The sequence below is a fragment of the Molossus molossus genome, unplaced genomic scaffold (assembly GCF_014108415.1).
Source record: "Molossus molossus isolate mMolMol1 unplaced genomic scaffold, mMolMol1.p scaffold_m16_p_9, whole genome shotgun sequence".
In the NCBI taxonomy this organism is placed as follows: domain Eukaryota; kingdom Metazoa; phylum Chordata; class Mammalia; order Chiroptera; family Molossidae; genus Molossus; species Molossus molossus.
The window spans coordinates 92,826,247-92,842,856 of NW_023425403.1; the positions used below are offsets into that span (position 1 = coordinate 92,826,247).

The window sequence follows — 16,610 nt, forward strand, 5'->3', positions numbered from 1 at the left end:
AGCATGCCCCCTGACTGGGGATTTGGCCCACAACCTGGGCATGTGCCCTGACTGAGAATCGAACTTGCGACATTTTGGTGCATGGGTCGATGTTGCTCCACTGAGCCACACCAGCCGGGCTTAAAAAACCTCAATAACTTTTGAAACAAAGGGTTCTGCATTTTCATTTTGCACTGGGCCCTGCAAATTGTTATCTGGCCCTGCTAATGTAAATTGCAGTTTAGTGGGGGAATCAATCATATTCTTTCTCCTGATGAGTGTGAATTGGTGGCATGGAGAGAACGTCATTGCAGCAGAACAGCATAAAGAGATGAACAGTAACACCATTCACAGGTGCAGGAGGGAGGGGAGCCCAAGTGTAGCAGAAGGGACTCTTTTTGTTGTCTTCTTCACTTTCCCCCCCTAAACTAATCATTAACCCTGAATAATTCAGGTAAACTGAGAAGGTCTCTGTTTCTTAAACCCTGAAAGAATCTAAGAACCCACACAAATGGGAGGTAATTTAAATCATGAAAAGTAAAATAGAGCAAGAAGAAAGTTGAGGATCTTCTAGGCTAGTGCTATCTCACATTGTCTTTAAAGAAACTTCTTAATTTCCGATTTTCCATTGACACTTTTGGAAACTAAAATTATAAAAAGTACTGGAAAAATGAAATGAAGACAAACAAAGGCACACCACATACAAGCTCATATATTCTAGTATTTTAAACAGATACAAAATTACATTTCAGAAAACAGTTAGAATAAAAGATAACAGGATAAGAGAGAAAAACTACAAAACTACACTTTGTTCACTGAAAGTGTACATGTAGATGATTAATAGAGGATTTCTAATATACCCTTAATTTTTGATGATTTCACAGTCATAACAACTAAACAAACCTTGGTAATAAATTAGTGATTTCCCATATTAAATGCTATAACAATATTTAGTATTTTAAGTTTGTCAATATTTTAAAGTTTTTAACATCACAAATGAATGTACTTTTTGTTTGTTAAATTATTTACTCTAGGTTGCATTTCTGACAAAGCCACTAGCAGGAGATAATGTAGTGTATCTAAACTGTTTCTATGTTTATTTAACAACAATCATAGCAGAGAAACCAGTCTCTCAAAGGTATGTTTAAGGGAATAGAAGAAAAGATTTTAAAGCGATTTCAGCAAGCTCAGGATATTAATTTTTAATTTTTATCCAAAATGAAGCAAACAATGCTTTATTTTTAAATTTTATTGTCAATTCTTTATCTGTAACCAGGTCTCAAAATTTCTTTTAAGTTATAGTTACATTTAAATTATCTTTCAATGGGAAAAATGGATTCTATACCCATGAATTTTTTTTTTTTATCCTCACTTGAGGACATTTTTCCATTTTTTGTTCAGATAGAGTGGGAGGGAGAGAGAGGAACAGAGAGAGAGAGAGAGAGAAACATCGACGTGAAAGGGACACATCAAGTGGCCGCTACCCACACAACCCAACCAGGGCCAGGGACAAACTGCAACCAAGGTATGTGCCCTTACTGGGAACTGAACCCGGTGTCTCTGAACCACAGGTCGATGCTCTAACCTCTGAGCCAAACTGGCCAGGGCCATGAATTTCTTATGTGTAGAGTTTATTTTCATGAAAAATAAAAACTCAAAATGTTTTATCAAATTCAAAATTGGTTTCTTTATATTTTATATGTCAATACCAGTGAAGTTCGATGGCTTTATTGCTTCATTTGTCAGTTTGCAGTTTTGGTACTTTACTATGAGTTATGGCTATGAACTCAGATTATATACTTCTGAATGAAATTAGTACAAACATATACCTTGAGATCACTTCTCTGGTCATTATTTGGTTTACTACTATTACTAAAGCACTACTAGTAGTACTAACTCTCTACTGATGTGTGTCTTTTCTTGACAAACCAGAACAGTGAAGCTTATTTTGCCATCTATAATTTAGGGTTAAAAACAATGACACAAATTTTACTTCCCTAATTTAGCTAGGAATTTCAAAAATAGGCTGGATTTAAAATTCAAATGACTATAAAAAATAACATCATAAAAGTAAATATATATAATTTTTCACTCACTTTTGGGTTGCAGTTGACAAATTAACCTTGAAATACTGTGGTCCTACTGTACATGCCAAGGACACAGCCATGCTACCTGCAACTCACCACATATGCTGGAGAACATCTGAACTGCGCTGTACTCTGTTTAATTAGTTGTCCATTGATTATGTGCTTGCATACTGATGAAATTTTACAGTTACAAATGCTGCTAAGCATTTACTCTTAATTTCTGTACTTATCTCCTTATGGACCAAACACAAACAGTGTGCAAACTGGGACTGGTCTAAAGACCACTTTGGGCAGTGCCGTTCAGGGAACCTGCCCTGAAGAGACTGGGAGAAAAACTAGTGGAGGAGTTTATGAAGTAGCAGAAGGGAGAAGGAAGACAAGGAGACCATGGATTTGCGGAAGATAAGGTAAATATTAAGAAAGAGGAAGTGGTTATCAGTGTTAACTGCCAGAAAGGTTAAGTAGGTTGAGGACCAAAAAGAAACCATGAGTTGATAATTAGGACACTGGTGACTTTTTTTTTTTTCCTCACCTGAGGACATTTTTCCATTTTTTGTACAGATAGAGCGGGAGGGAGAGAGAGGAAGAGAGAGAGAGAGAAACATCGATGTGAAGGGACACATCGAGTGGCTGCCACCTGCATGACCAACCAGGGCCGGGGACAAACTGCAACCGAGGTACGTGCCCTTAGTGGGAACCGAACCCGGGTCTCTCTGTACTGCAGGCCGATGCTCCAACCGCTGAGCCAAACCGGCCAGGGCGACACTGGTGACTTTTGAAAAAATGATTTCAGTGGAGTGCTAGAGTGGTGGTGCTGGTAGAAAAGAGGCAGGCACTAGTAGGCTGAGGAATTGGGGATGGAGAGAGAGCAAATGGGGACTTTGCTTTCCAGAAGCTAGATTGTACACACAAGGAAACATAAGTTTGGTAGCTTATGAGCAGAAAAAAGGTCAATGGAAGAATTTTTTTTAGGCTAGGAGAGACTTAAAAAAAAAATACCATAATATCACTGAAGGGAATTCAAGCTGAAAAAGTTCTATCTCCAGATAGAAAATCTAAGAAAGATCTTTATTTGGTCTTAATGGCAATCTTAAAACTACTATGGAGGCATGGGAGTATCAGGGGAAGCTTTTTTAAGAATCCGAAAAATTTCTAGTACTACTTTGGTAGTGCAACAGGAAGTAAGGATTTTGATTGACTCAATTGTTCCTGATGTGTATAAAGATTTAAATGTAGTAGGAAACAGTTAAATTAATTTACATACTTTTGTAAACTGAGAAATCTCTCTTTGATTTATCATAAATGGGGTAAATCCAGATGTTGACAAACTGGGTTTAATAAAGCAAGTTATACCTATTTTTAAAGTGAGTTTACTTTAGTTCCCAGAACTTTCCTGTGCTCTCCTGCCCACCCCACTTTTAGCAAGCAAGGATTTACTTTGTGCACAACACTGTGCTAGGTACTAAGGCTACAATGATGATTTGGTCTCCATCCTGAAGGAGCTCGTTAGAGAAATATTATGATTTATGATACTTTCTGGTTAAGTCAGAGGCTCAGTTATGTCACCAAGGACCCATTTTTTTTTTTAATCCTCACCCGAGGATATTTTTCCTTTTATCTTCTGATAGAGTAGGAGGGCGGGCAGAGAGAGAGAGAAAGAGAGAGAAACATCAATGTGAGAGACATATTGATTGGTTGCCTCCTGCGCAACCCCGACCAGGGCTGGGGATCCAACCGCAATTGAGGTACATGCCCTTGACCAGAATTGAACTCAAGACTCTTTGGTCTGCAGGCTGATAATCTAACCGCTGAACCAAACAGGCCAGAGGCCCATTTTTTCTTTCTTTTTTTCCTACTGTTCCATCCTTAACATTTCTGCTTTATCCTCAAGTCAGCTTCTCTTAGGTCACAATGGCTGCAGCAATTGCAAGGTAACATCCTCATAATGGTTAAGAAGAACTGTGTCATACTTGTATCTCATTTTAGCAGGCTCCCAGTGGACTACCTTTGATGTAGCAAAGACCAAACTGCACCCTGAGCTTCTGCCTACACTAATCCTGGGCAAGGTGAATAGGATTACTACTTTGATGGTATCTGCTCTCTGTAGTTGGAGCTGGGCATGGACTCTACCTCCTGACAAACTTTTGGCTCTTAAGAGAGGGTTTCTGAACTCTGGCTGATATAGCAGGCTTACAAATACAGCTGGGCTGTTGAGTAGGCTGATGATTGCCAACCCTTTGTACATTCTAGTACATGTCATGACATACACAGAAAATGGTAATCCATCATACCACTCACTGGGATAAACCCAAGAAGTTTGTTGCCATGACTTGCCTGAAGGCTCTTGCTGCTTCAGCTCTGCACAGCTTTTCCAAAGACAAGGAGATTCCCATCAGAGCACAACTGTATTTCATTCACAGCAGCTTAGTTGGGAAGTTCTGACTGGGCAATCCACAGCATCTGCCAAAGACAGAAAAATATGTACTAAAACTAGATAACTTATTATTATAATTAAATACCAAGAGACGGAAGAGACAGTATTTAAGCCAGTGTTTGATGGTGGTAGTACCCTCAAGCTCTTCTGTGATGTGTTTGTGCCTTTGCACATGCTGCTTCTCTCTTCTTGGTGTTTTCTCTATCAATACAATGTAATGGATAAGTGGAGTCAAATATACCTGGGTTCAAATCTTCTGGCACCCATCAGCTCTGGAGTATTGGGCAAATTAACTCCTCTGAGCCTGTTTCCCCATTTGCAAAGTGGAATAATACTATGCACTACTCATTTGAAGTATCTGTTTTGAGGATTAAGATAATTATGTAAAATGACCAACACAATTCATAGTACATAATGTTAACCAATAAAGATGTGAGGCTATAAAACAAATAAACATTTATTTGGGAGGGTCTTAAAAAATAATTAGAATCTGAGAGACCCAGATTCAGGTAGCAATCCAAACTGTGCTCTGAACAGAACAAAGAAAGGCAGGATTTATAAAGGCAAAACCACAAGATGTAATTCTTTCATGCAAATAAAGGATAGGTTGGTAAATTACAGGGATTAGTTAGTTCCAACATACAAACAAGGGAGGCAAAAGAAAAAATAAATGAAGGAAGTCAAATCCATATATATATGTCCATGTAGTAGTGACTGTTCCAGAAAGTTTATGGCTGGGCCTGAGCTGAGTTTAGCAATTTAATAGCAGCTCTGAGAGCTGAAGCACAAGACGCCTATAATCCCCACTTCCCTAACAGCCTCCGGACTCCATTTTAAGTGATTATTTTAAGTGATTATTTATTCCACTTAATTTTTTTCCATCATCTACAGTTATACCTCCTTAAGTGTTATGTCTCTCTGGCAAAATCCTATTCAACTGCTACTGTTTCTCTGAAGATGTCCCTCAGACATTCGTAGGTTTTTGTTTTTTTGTTTTGTTTTTTTTCCTTCTTTTGGTACGTGCCCCTGGCGGGAACCGATCCCGGAACTCTCTAGTCGGCAGGCTGTTGCTCCAACCGCTGAGCCAAACCAGCCAGGGCGCACTTCTGGGTTTGACACCACTACTAAAACATTTGTCACAGTATATGTTCTTTACCCACAGCCTTCCTCCCGTCCCTAACTAGTGACCCCTGAAACGCCAATAATTGCCCCAGAGTCTGCCTCTCCTGGCGGTTGGCAGAGCCCGGCTCCCAGGCGCTGCTCCATCGGTCTGTTTTTTGTTTGGGCCCACTCCGCTTAACGGACCGGCGGGAGGAGCGCGGCGGGAGGGCGCCGCCCCGAGGAGAGGGGCGTGCCCGCGGAGGGTGCGCTCCCCAGATAGTGCCGGAGGCCTGAGCCGCACCCCGGGTCCACCCACAGATGGAGATGGGCCCAATCTAACCCACCAGACCGGGCAATGCCCCGTTACCGGCATCCATGCCTGGAAGGGGAAGTTTCGGGTAGAGACAGGTTTGGGCGGCGGCCGCGGCCTCAGGAAAGGAGCCTGGGCGCAGGCCCGGGCTCCCTGCCCAGATCGCCCGACCTTGCGCCCCCGCCCGCGCACCACCCGGCGCCCCGGTTCCCTCCCGACGCCGGCGGGCCCGGAGCCTCTCGGACGTGACGCCGCGGGCGGAAGTGACGTTTTCCCGCGGTTGGACGCGGCGCTTGGTTGCCGGTCAGGGGAGGGCTTGTGGGTTTTTCTCAGGGGACATTCATATTATTTTTGTAACGGGAGTCGGGAGAGGACGGGGCGTGACCCGACGTGCGCGCGGCCTCCCTCCCCGACCCTCCTCAGCGCTCGCTGGCTCCTGCTTTGGCGGGGCGTCATGCCGCCCAAAACCCCCCGGAGAGCTGCCGCCTCTGCCGCCGCACCCCCTGCGCCGCTGCCGCCGTCGCCGCCGCCGCCCCCTCCTGAGGGGGACCCCGAACCGGACAGTGGCCCTGAGGACCTGCCCCTGGCCAGGTGAGCGAGCAAAGCCGCTGCGGCGGCCGGCGCGCGGGATGGGTGCCCGGAGGATGCGTCGGGGCTGGCGCCGCGGCGTCTGACGGGGGCGCGTCTTCGCCGGGGGCCGCGGCCGGCGGGAGGGGGTCCCTCCCTGTCCCCCACCGCCCGCAGCGCCTGGAGGAGGGTGACAGGGCTCTGGGTTTGGGATCCAGTGGAGGGCAGCCGGAAGGGGTCTGGCTCCAGCTTGACAGGTGTCGGGCGGGTGGGGCTCGAGTCCCTGAGCGAAGTGACAGGTGCCGCCTTTCCTCCGCGGGACGACAGGCTCGCAGGCGGCGGGTGATTTCGAGGCCACATCAAACCTGGGGGAGGGCAAACCCCCCAAGACTGGTGTCTGGTGGAGAGTCTCTCTCCTGTTGAGAGTTGCAGTACTCCGGTGGTCGTGTGGCTCTCTGTTGTGGTCTCCTGGGATACACAGTTGGCAATGTTTTCCTCTGGGCGTGCAACCGCCGCCGCAGCCTCGTTCCGGCAGAGGCCAACCAGAGGAGCGTGGACGCTGCTGCGGAGACGCCATTGGACGCAAGTTCGGGTCCTGGGTGTCAGTTCCCCCAGGTGACTTGGCTGGGGTGCTTTGTAGGGTTCTCTAATGGCAGTGCTTTGCGTTCTTGGGGACTCAGAGCCACGGTAGTGACTGGTGGAGCGGAACGTAAAACTCTTTAGAGGAACTGGTGTATGGGCACAAGTTTAGCCTAAGTTTAGCTTAAAAGTTTCTAAGCTTTTTCTTTCTTTCTTGTTGCATGTTAGTCGGCTTCAGCATGTCTCATTATTTTTTCCATTTTGCCTTTTGGCTTGGAGCCAGCAAGGGTCCTGTTGCGCCCCACCCCCTCACCCCCCGTTTGGGTACAAAATCAGTGTTCTTGTGAATCTTTATTTTCCTAAATGGAATTTAAATTTAATAAAGTCACGATATCATATAATAATGAGCAGTTATTTTTCTTGATTGTGATACTCTATGGTTAATGAGCTAAGATTGAAAATGTATAATTGTCATTATTCTTGTCAGCACTGGTCCTACTTTAAGATCGCATATCCATTGCAGGGGAATGAGATTCCTTTCTGTTACTCACCATTCCTTCCCTCTTTTTAGTCCATTGCCCAGTCCTGTTTCTTTCACTTCCCCAGACACTGATAGAATTCAGGCCAAGTTGTAAAAGACTGGTATGGGCTTTTGGAAATGGCTAGCGAAAGACTATTAAAAATCCATATATTTAAATAGACTGTCTTATGAGTCAAAAGTCATACTCACCAGTTTAAAAAAGTCCGGGGATGTTTCTGGGAGAAGATATTACTTTAATTTCTGATAAAACTCTAATGTATTCAATACTTGAACGTTTCCCTTTGGAAAGAGCAGTAGTCTCCCTAGTGAAGTGTTCTATGTTATTAACAGAGGTTTGGGTGCATTTTCAATTATTGAATGATAACCAGAAATATCGAAGTTCTGGCCATCATCTGAGACTTGGTTTTTTAAAAAAATTTTCCCTTGCTTTTTTATATACCTTAAATAGTAGAGTTATTAAATTATCTTGTAATTTAAAGCCATGCAAAATACAGTTTGCTCTTGATTATTCATATCCACAAAAGGTTTCTTTAGCATGGCCAATCAAACTCTATAGAGTAACTGCTTGGCAAGGATAGAACCACTGCCTGGCAATCTGAGGCCAAGAAACTTAACGTAGGGCCCAGTCCAACTGCACTTCCACTGACAGAGTCAGTTTCTACCTTGAAAGTTGAGATCCTATTTCTGTTGCATTGTCTCTGGCCTAAATTATATAATTGGGAGGGAAATTCTCACTAGTAACAGCATGCTGTCTTCATTGTTGAGATATCCAAAAGTTAATTATGTTTTGAAAGAGGATTGGCAGTCTGGAGAAGTGGTCAAGGGCATGAATTATGAAGTTAGACTATTGGGTTTATGTCAAGGTTCCCAGTTATTGGCTGTCATCCCAGGTGAGTGCTTTAACTTCTCTGATTTGGTATTTATCTGTAAAATAAGGATAATAAGAGTACTTACCTAATAGGGCTAATGTGGGGATTCAGTGAAACTATGCATCTAAGCTACTTTATGCGGGGTCATAGTAAATACTAAAAGATTATTAGGTATTTCTCATATTATATGTACATTATTTATACAGTATTATACACACTGTTAATATATAAAATTATTAGTTATTCATCATAATATTATTAGATGCCAAATAGACATTAAATGAATGAAAAGGAATTAGTCAACAAGAATAATTTATGTCGTTACTCATCATGGAAGAAATGCTAGTAGGTAGATTATGTATATAAAACATTGATAAGTGTAGACTCTATTTTAACTAAGTCACTGATAGTGAATTGATTCTGTAATAATGGGCTTTCCTCTTCTTGCTGTTATTGTTATCCCAGTTTTTCCAAACAGCTTTAGCTATTTTACTTACTACTTTCCTTCAGAAAGCTATTTTGCTACTCTGAAGTGTTCGTATGTGACTCACCAGGCCAGCAAACATTTTTCACTGTGTGGTATTCTTATTTTGGAAAGACTATGAAAAATATAAATATAATGCTTAAATTCTAAGTAGGATCTATAAAGTATTTATGATGCTAGCTTTCAGAGTAGTGCCATTATTTACAGATCATTGAAACAAATGTTTAATTAGTTTGATTTGTAATTTTGTGCCTATTAAATTATATTTTTATTTGATAGGCTTGAGTTTGAAGAAACTGAAGAACCTGATTTTACTGCATTATGTCAGAAATTAAAGATACCAGAACATGTCAGAGAAAGAGCTTGGTTAACTTGGGAGAAAGTTTCATCTGCAGATGGAGTATTGGTAAGGATTTTCCTAAAATTTTTGAATATATTTTTCTCACCTTAAAATTTTTTTTGGATGACTGTAGAAAATTTAGAAAATAGAAAAAGATAAAGAAAAGAAAAACTAGTAATACTTTTATTACCAAGAGGTAATTTACCTCTGATAACATTTTTTAAAAGTACCATATAAGCCCCCCATCAAAGTTTTGTAAAGCTAATCTTAGATATATTTTATTTATAAATATTTCACTGTGATATAAAGATTTTTTTTAAAAACAATCCCATACCCTATAAAATAATTTTAACATTTTTAAATATGCAGTGAGTGTTCAAATTTCCTGTAAGTCTTAATTAGTTTTGTTAGAATTCAGGTTTGATAATATTTTGATGTTTCTTCCATTTTTTTTTCTTTACATATATATATATGTGTGTTTGTAACAATAAATAATACTTGAAAATAATTACTAGTGTTTTATATTTACTGGGGAAATATTGTAAGCACTTGCAAATTACTCATTTAGCAGTCCAGTGGAATGTGAAATATAAAATCTTTATTTTACATGTATTATGTAAAATCTTCATTTTATAGATGAAGACACTGAAGTAGAATGAAGTTAAGTAACTTGACCATGATCCTTTTCTAATAAGATCTAACACACAGATTTGGGATCTATGTATAGTTATATATTGTTACATATACTTTTGTATCTTGCTTTAAATTTTTTTCTTAACATATCATGAGCATTTTCTTGTTATGAAATATTTTCTGGTATTTGATAATGTAGTTTTCATGGTAGTATAATATTTTATTCACTAGAGGCATTTTAATTTGTGAACTCTTACTGTTATTAGACACTTACTTTTTTCCTCTATAAAATAATGAGATAAATGTCCTTCCTTATGCATAAGAATAATGTTTGGCACAAAATAAATCCTTGATAATTTGTTAAATAAATGAATGAATGACTGATTATTAGAGTCATTTTTTACAACTTGAGCTACTGAGTTAAAAGCTATAAACATTTATAAAATTCTTGGTAATTATTGCTAAATTGCACGCCAGACAGTCATTTTTAATGAATTTAATTTCTCATCAGCATTGTATTAGAGTACATCTGTCTCTTTTTGCTGATCAGATCAACACAGAAAAAAAAATTCTCTAATGTCTAAGTTTACTCTTGCTGCTGTAACAAAATACCATAGAGTGTGTGGCTTATAAACAACAGAAATTTATTTCTCACAGTTCTGGAGACTGGGAAGTCCAAGATCATGATGATGGCAGATTCTGTGTTGGTGAGGGCCCACGTTCTGAATCATAGTGCCTTGTCACTGGCTGCACATGGTGGAAAGGGAGGGTGGGAGTTTTCTCTAGCCTCTTTTATAAGAGCACTCATCCCATTCAAGAGGGCCATGCCTTTATGACCTAATCACCGCCTGAAGGCCCCACCTCATAATACCATCATGTTGGACAATAGGTTTCAGCATATGAATTTGGGGAGGACACAAGCATTTAGTCTATAGCATCTGGTGATAAAGAGAAAACACATCTCACAATTCCAAAGATCTGAACATATTCTAGAAATCCTTACTAAAAAAGGAATACTGAAGTATCATGGATGAATGATTTTGGTATTATCATCCCAAAGCATAAGCCGTCTTTTGTTTTGTTTTTTGCATGTGCAGTTAAAGGGAGTCATAGCTTCTTCACTTCTCTCTCTTCCTTAAAAACTAGGCTTTTAGCTTTCAGAGAGTTGGGAAAGGGTAGCTGATTATAGAGTATTAGTGAATCTAACTAATCTCCTATTTATAAGTGGGCCGTGTTCTAAATCTCTTTGCAAGTAGTGCAATATGTAACTAGGTTTCTAGTTCAGTGCAACACTTTTTTTTTTTATTGAACTATAGTAGTAATAGTATAGTAATAATAATAGGTCCTCTTGGGCTTCAGACTTAAATACATATAGGAATAAATGTTATATTTTCTTATTCTACCCTCTTCTCCTCCTGGCTTTGCCCTTGCTTTCCATGGGAACTGGCATAGTTTAAATTTCATTTCCTAATGGAGCTCATGATGGGGACTAAAACGTGAAATAATTTCTGGTTGTGTACTGGAGGAAGATAAGAAAGGAATTTCATGTTACCTTTGGGGTTTTGGGTACTTTTTTGGGAGGTATTACAGAGGATGATGTATTGTCCTGTTACAATTTACCACACTTTTACCTAGAAATATTATGTGATTTAAGTTTTTGAGGGTTGGCCTGAGAACTTAACCTACATTTATACAATAATTTCTAAGGAAGAATGTGACAGAGTGTGTGCTGAGAAGCAAATGTAATGACAAAATTAACCTGTTTTTGAAGTAGCTATTCTAGTTACAATTGTCTATCTTCTTTGAAACAAGAAGAGGAATGCGGTGTCACAGGGAACTCTTTTGGCAACTGAAGGAAGATGATGTTTATTGGAATAGAGCAGCGATTTTCAACCTTTTTCATCTCATGGCACACATAAACTAATTACTAAAATTTGGTGGCACATCAGAAAATATGTTTTTTGCCAATCTGGAAAAAAAGTATAATTCTGATTCATTCATACTGGATGGCTATTGTTGTGTTGGCTGTTATTATTTTTTATGTTGGACAGTCTAAGGGAGAGGAGGTCAGTGCCCCTGACTAAAATAGTCAGATATCGTCACGTTTTAAAAATTATTGTGGCACACTGGTTGAAAATCTCTGGAATAGAGGATGAGTTAAGAGCAAGGATTTGTTATCAGACTAGGCTGACTGAAGTCTCACATCTACTATTTACTAGCTCCGTGATCTTGAACAAGTTACCTAAAATTTTCAGGCCTCAGTTTTCTTATCTGTAAAAGGGACAGATAATTTCTGCATTTTGTACTTACTGTGTGGATTAAATAAATTTATGCATATAAAGCACTTATTAGTGTAAATGAGTGCCTATATTAATTCATACAAGCAGAATAATTTGACTTAAGAATTCATGTAAATTTTTAGAACTTAAGAGTCAGTTAAAACAGTTGAATTTTTAAATGCATGTGTTGTGATTTTGATGTGCTATCTTCGTTAAAATTCATATTTTTAAGTTCTTGAGCGTAAGAAAAGTTGTGCATACATGAAAGCATATATTAATTTTTTTTGAGGAAAGGTTTGTGGTATTTTGTCTAGAACAGTGTTTTCTCCCTTTTGTATAAATGTTTAATAAATGTATAATACATGATTGCTGTCTTACGCTTAGATTGTGTTCGTGCTGCTTATAGAGCATGAAGGAACTTTCCATTAAGAAATTGGCCACAAGTGTTGTTCATATTATGACTTACAATGAATCAATTGTTAGAATTTTGGTTTTCTTTGTACATCTTGAATGGCAGTATGGTAGAATGGAAAGGCTTTGGACATGAAGGCAGAAAACTTTTATTGTAGTTTTGTTGTGGCTATATGATTTTTGTCAAATTGGTTAATTCTCTGAGTCTTAGTTTGCTCATCTATAAAGTAGAAATCATGCCTGAATATCATACCTCTTAGGGTTTTGTGTGTGTTTTATATATGTGTGTATTAAAGAGCTGAAATATATTGCCCTTGATAGAGGCATTTGTTTTAGTGATATAGGTCATTGTATTTAGAAAGATAAAGGAAAAGAAGAGCTTGGAATCAGAGTAATTTTGGGCATTCCATTTAAGTTATACTATAGAAATATAAAGAGGTTTCTTAATAACTTAAAAAAGCAGACTTTTACAAAATTATGTGTAATGAAAGGTCTCTACCTATTATTTTTCAATCATTTCTATTTGAAAATGGTACTAGTATTCTGAGTGCACGTAGGTGCTGCTGAGAAACAGTTTTCTGAGAAAACATTGATGAACATGTATATGAATGTTATATTTTATCTTAAAAATGTTGACTACTTCCATTAGATCCTGGTTTGATAGTTTTTGGAAGAAATAGTTAAGAGATATTTTTGTGTGTGCCATTAGGAAATACATAATGTTTTATTTTGTCTCTTTTTTTTATGTAAGCTGTTATTACTGAATCCATTAGGTGTTGCTAATGGTGAACCGATAATTTTATCATTCCTTTTTCAATTATTAGTTGTAATTCTTTTGTAAAGAGAACCTTTTCCATCAGCTATTTTTATTCTGAAGTACAGTTTATTCAGAAAAGGTAGGATAAGTGCTTTATTCTTTGTTTTTATTGACTAGTTTTCAAACTAATGAGTTCGTTCTGTGACATCCTCCAAAGATGACTATGATTATAATAAAGTATTATAAATACTTAATTTATAAAGTATTTTAAAGTATTATCTTGACAGTACCAATGGACCAGTTTGGCTTTACATAGACATTTAATAAAATCTTTATTCAATGATAACGTGACATATTTTATATTTCAAGAATTTTATATAAATGGGATCATGTAGTATTTAACTTTTGGGGCTGGCTTTTTTCACTCAGCACATTTCCTTGGGGATTGATTGAAGTTGTATGCCTATATTTAGTTTGCAGGGACTGCCATAATGAAATACTACAGTCTGAGTGGCTTAAATAACAGAAATGTATTTTCTCACTTTTCTGGAGGCTAGAAGTCCAAGAAGAGATAGATATCTGCAGGTTTGGTGTCTTCTGAGGCCTCCCTCCTTTTCTAGCAGATGGCTACCTTTTCCATGTGTTCTGGAATGGTTTTTTAATGCACACTTCCCTGTTATCTTTTTGTGTGTCCAAATTAACTGTTCTTATAAATATACTAGTCAGATTAGAGCCCACCCTAATGTCCTCATTTTAATTTACTGTACCTCTTTGAGGCCCATTCCAAATACAGTCACATTCTCAGGTACTTGGGGTTAGAGCTTCAACATATGATTTTTTTAAAAAGAGGGTGGGGTCATAATTCAGCTCATTGCAAATAGTTTGTTCCTATTTATTTATTCATTTTTAAAATTAAATTTATTGGGGAGACATTGGTTAATAAAATTAATAGGTGTCCAGTGTACAATTCTATAATATTGCATTGTTTGTTTACCACCCAAAGTCAAATCTCCTGTCACCATATATTTGACCCCTTTTATCCTTTACTATTTCCCCCCTTCCGTCTAGTAACCACCATATTGTTGTCTGTGTCTATGAGTTTTTGTTTGTTCATTTGTTGCTTTCAGTTTTATATTCTACATAAGAGTGAAATATTTTTTTGTTTTTGCTGAATAGTATTCCATGGTATGGCTAGACTGTAGTTTGTTTAACCATTTACTCATTGAAAGGTGTCTGTATTGTTTGTAGGTTTTAGTTATTATGAATAAAGTTACTGTGAACATTCAGGTATAGGTTTTTGTGTAGACATCAGTTTTCATTCTTCTGATGAATAAATGCCCAAGAATGCATTTGCCAATTGTGTGGTATGGTCATATGTTTAATTGTATGAGAAACTGCCAAACTTTTTCAGAGTGGTTGTACCGTGTCACATTCTTCCCGTAATTGTATGGTGATCCTTCTGTGCATCTTTGCCAACATTTGGCAGTGTTACTATTTTTATTTTAGCCATTCTTATAGGTCTGTAGTGATACCTCATTGTGGTCTTAATTTACATTTTTTGATGGCTAATGATATGGTACATATCTTTTTGTTGTTGTTAAGCCTCACCCAATATTTTTTCCATTAATTTTTAGAGAGAGTGGAGGGGAGAGAGGGAAGAGAGAGAGAGAGAGAGAGAGAGAGAGACATCGATGTGGGAGAGACTGAGAGAGACACATCAGTTGGTTGCCTCCTGCAGGTGCCTCTACGTAGCATCAGTGAAATGTCGCTTTCTGTCTTTTACCCATTTTGTGTTTTCATAGGGTTTTTACATATAGAATTATGTAATCTGTGAACAATGACAGTTTTATTTCTTCCTTTCTAATCTTTTTGCTTTTTTCTTGCCTGTTGTTACTGGCTAAGAGTTCAATACAATGTTGGATAGAAGTTGTGAGAGTTCCTGCTCCTAGGGAGAGATCATTCTGTTTTTCATTATAAAGTGTAATATTAGTATATCTTATATTGTATATATCATATATTAATGTAATATATAATGAAATGACCCTCTTTATTCCCCATAATGTTCTTTGCTTTGATATCTACTTTTTAAAATATTAATGTCAGCTTTATTTTAATAAGTATTTGGTATACTGTACCTATTTTTTAATCCTTTTACTTTTATCCTATTTGTGTCTTTATATTTATTTATTTTATTTTATTTATTTATTTTAATTTATTTATTTTTGTTACAGATGTTTCTCCTTTTTCCCCCCACTGATTCCCCCCTCCCCCCTCCCCACCCTGTCCCCAGCTTTGTTGTCCATGTCCACTGCTCATGCATACATGCATATAAGTTCTGTAGTTTATCTCTCCCCCACAACCTCCTCTTCTGGAGTTTGTCAATCTGTACACCACTTCCACATCTCTGGGACTACCCCATTTCTCAGACTGTTATGTTCATTATATTCCACAAATAAGTGAGATCATACGATACTTGTCTTTCTCTGTTTGGCTTGTTTCGCTTAGCATAATACTTTCCTGGTCCCTCCATGTCATCTCAAAGGATCAGAGATCTTTCTTTCTTACAGCTGTATAGTACTCCACTGTGTATATGTACCATAGCTTTTTTATCCATTCGTCTACTGATGGGCACTTGGGCTGTTTCCAGATCTTAGCTATTGTAAATATAGTGCTGCTGTGAACATGAGGGTACATATATTCTTTCTGATTGGGGTTTCAGGTCTCTTAGTGTATATTCCTAGAAGTGGGATCACTAGGTCAAATGGAAGTTCAATTTTTAATTTTTTGTGGTAAAACCATAGTGTTTTCCACAGTGGCTGCACCAGTCTGCATTCCCACCAGCAGTGTATTAGAGTCCTCTTTTCTCCACACCCTTGCCAACACTTGTTGTTTGATGATTTGTTGATGGTGGCCATTCTGACAGGTTTGAGGTGATACCTCATTGTTGTTATAATTTGCATCTCTCTGATGATTAGTGACAGAAGATACAATCTTCAAATGGAAAGGCAACCCACTGTATGGGAGAGCATAACTGTCAATTATATATCAGATAAGGGGTTAATGTCCAAAATATATAGAGTGCTCATACAACTCAACAAAAGGAAGATAAAGAACCCAATTAAAAAATGGGCAGAGGAACTAAATTGACACCTCTCTATACAGGACATACAAATGGCTAAGAGACTTGTGTCTTTATATTTAAAGTGGGTTTCTTACAGGCAGCAAATAGTTGGGTCTGT

General features: G+C 38.4%; 1 protein-coding gene across 7 annotated transcripts in view; it reads left to right on the top strand.

The window, feature by feature from the left end:
- The first annotated feature begins 2,438 nt into the window (after positions 1–2,438).
- Positions 2,439–16,610, top strand: part of RB1 (RB transcriptional corepressor 1) — a 191,783-nt gene continuing 177,611 nt past the window's right edge. For 3 of the 7 annotated variants that reach the window (XM_036249859.1, XM_036249860.1, XM_036249858.1), the window contains exons 1-2: positions 6,187–6,502; positions 9,231–9,357. In XM_036249859.1, the coding sequence (XP_036105752.1) occupies positions 6,366–6,502; positions 9,231–9,357 (264 nt within the window). In that variant the 5' untranslated portion in view covers positions 6,187–6,365. Of the gene's footprint in view, positions 2,474–6,186; positions 6,503–6,950; positions 7,094–8,438; positions 8,489–9,230; positions 9,358–16,610 lie in introns of those variants that run through there. The other 4 variants (XM_036249863.1, XM_036249864.1, XM_036249861.1 and 1 more) reach the window with 4 other exon arrangements.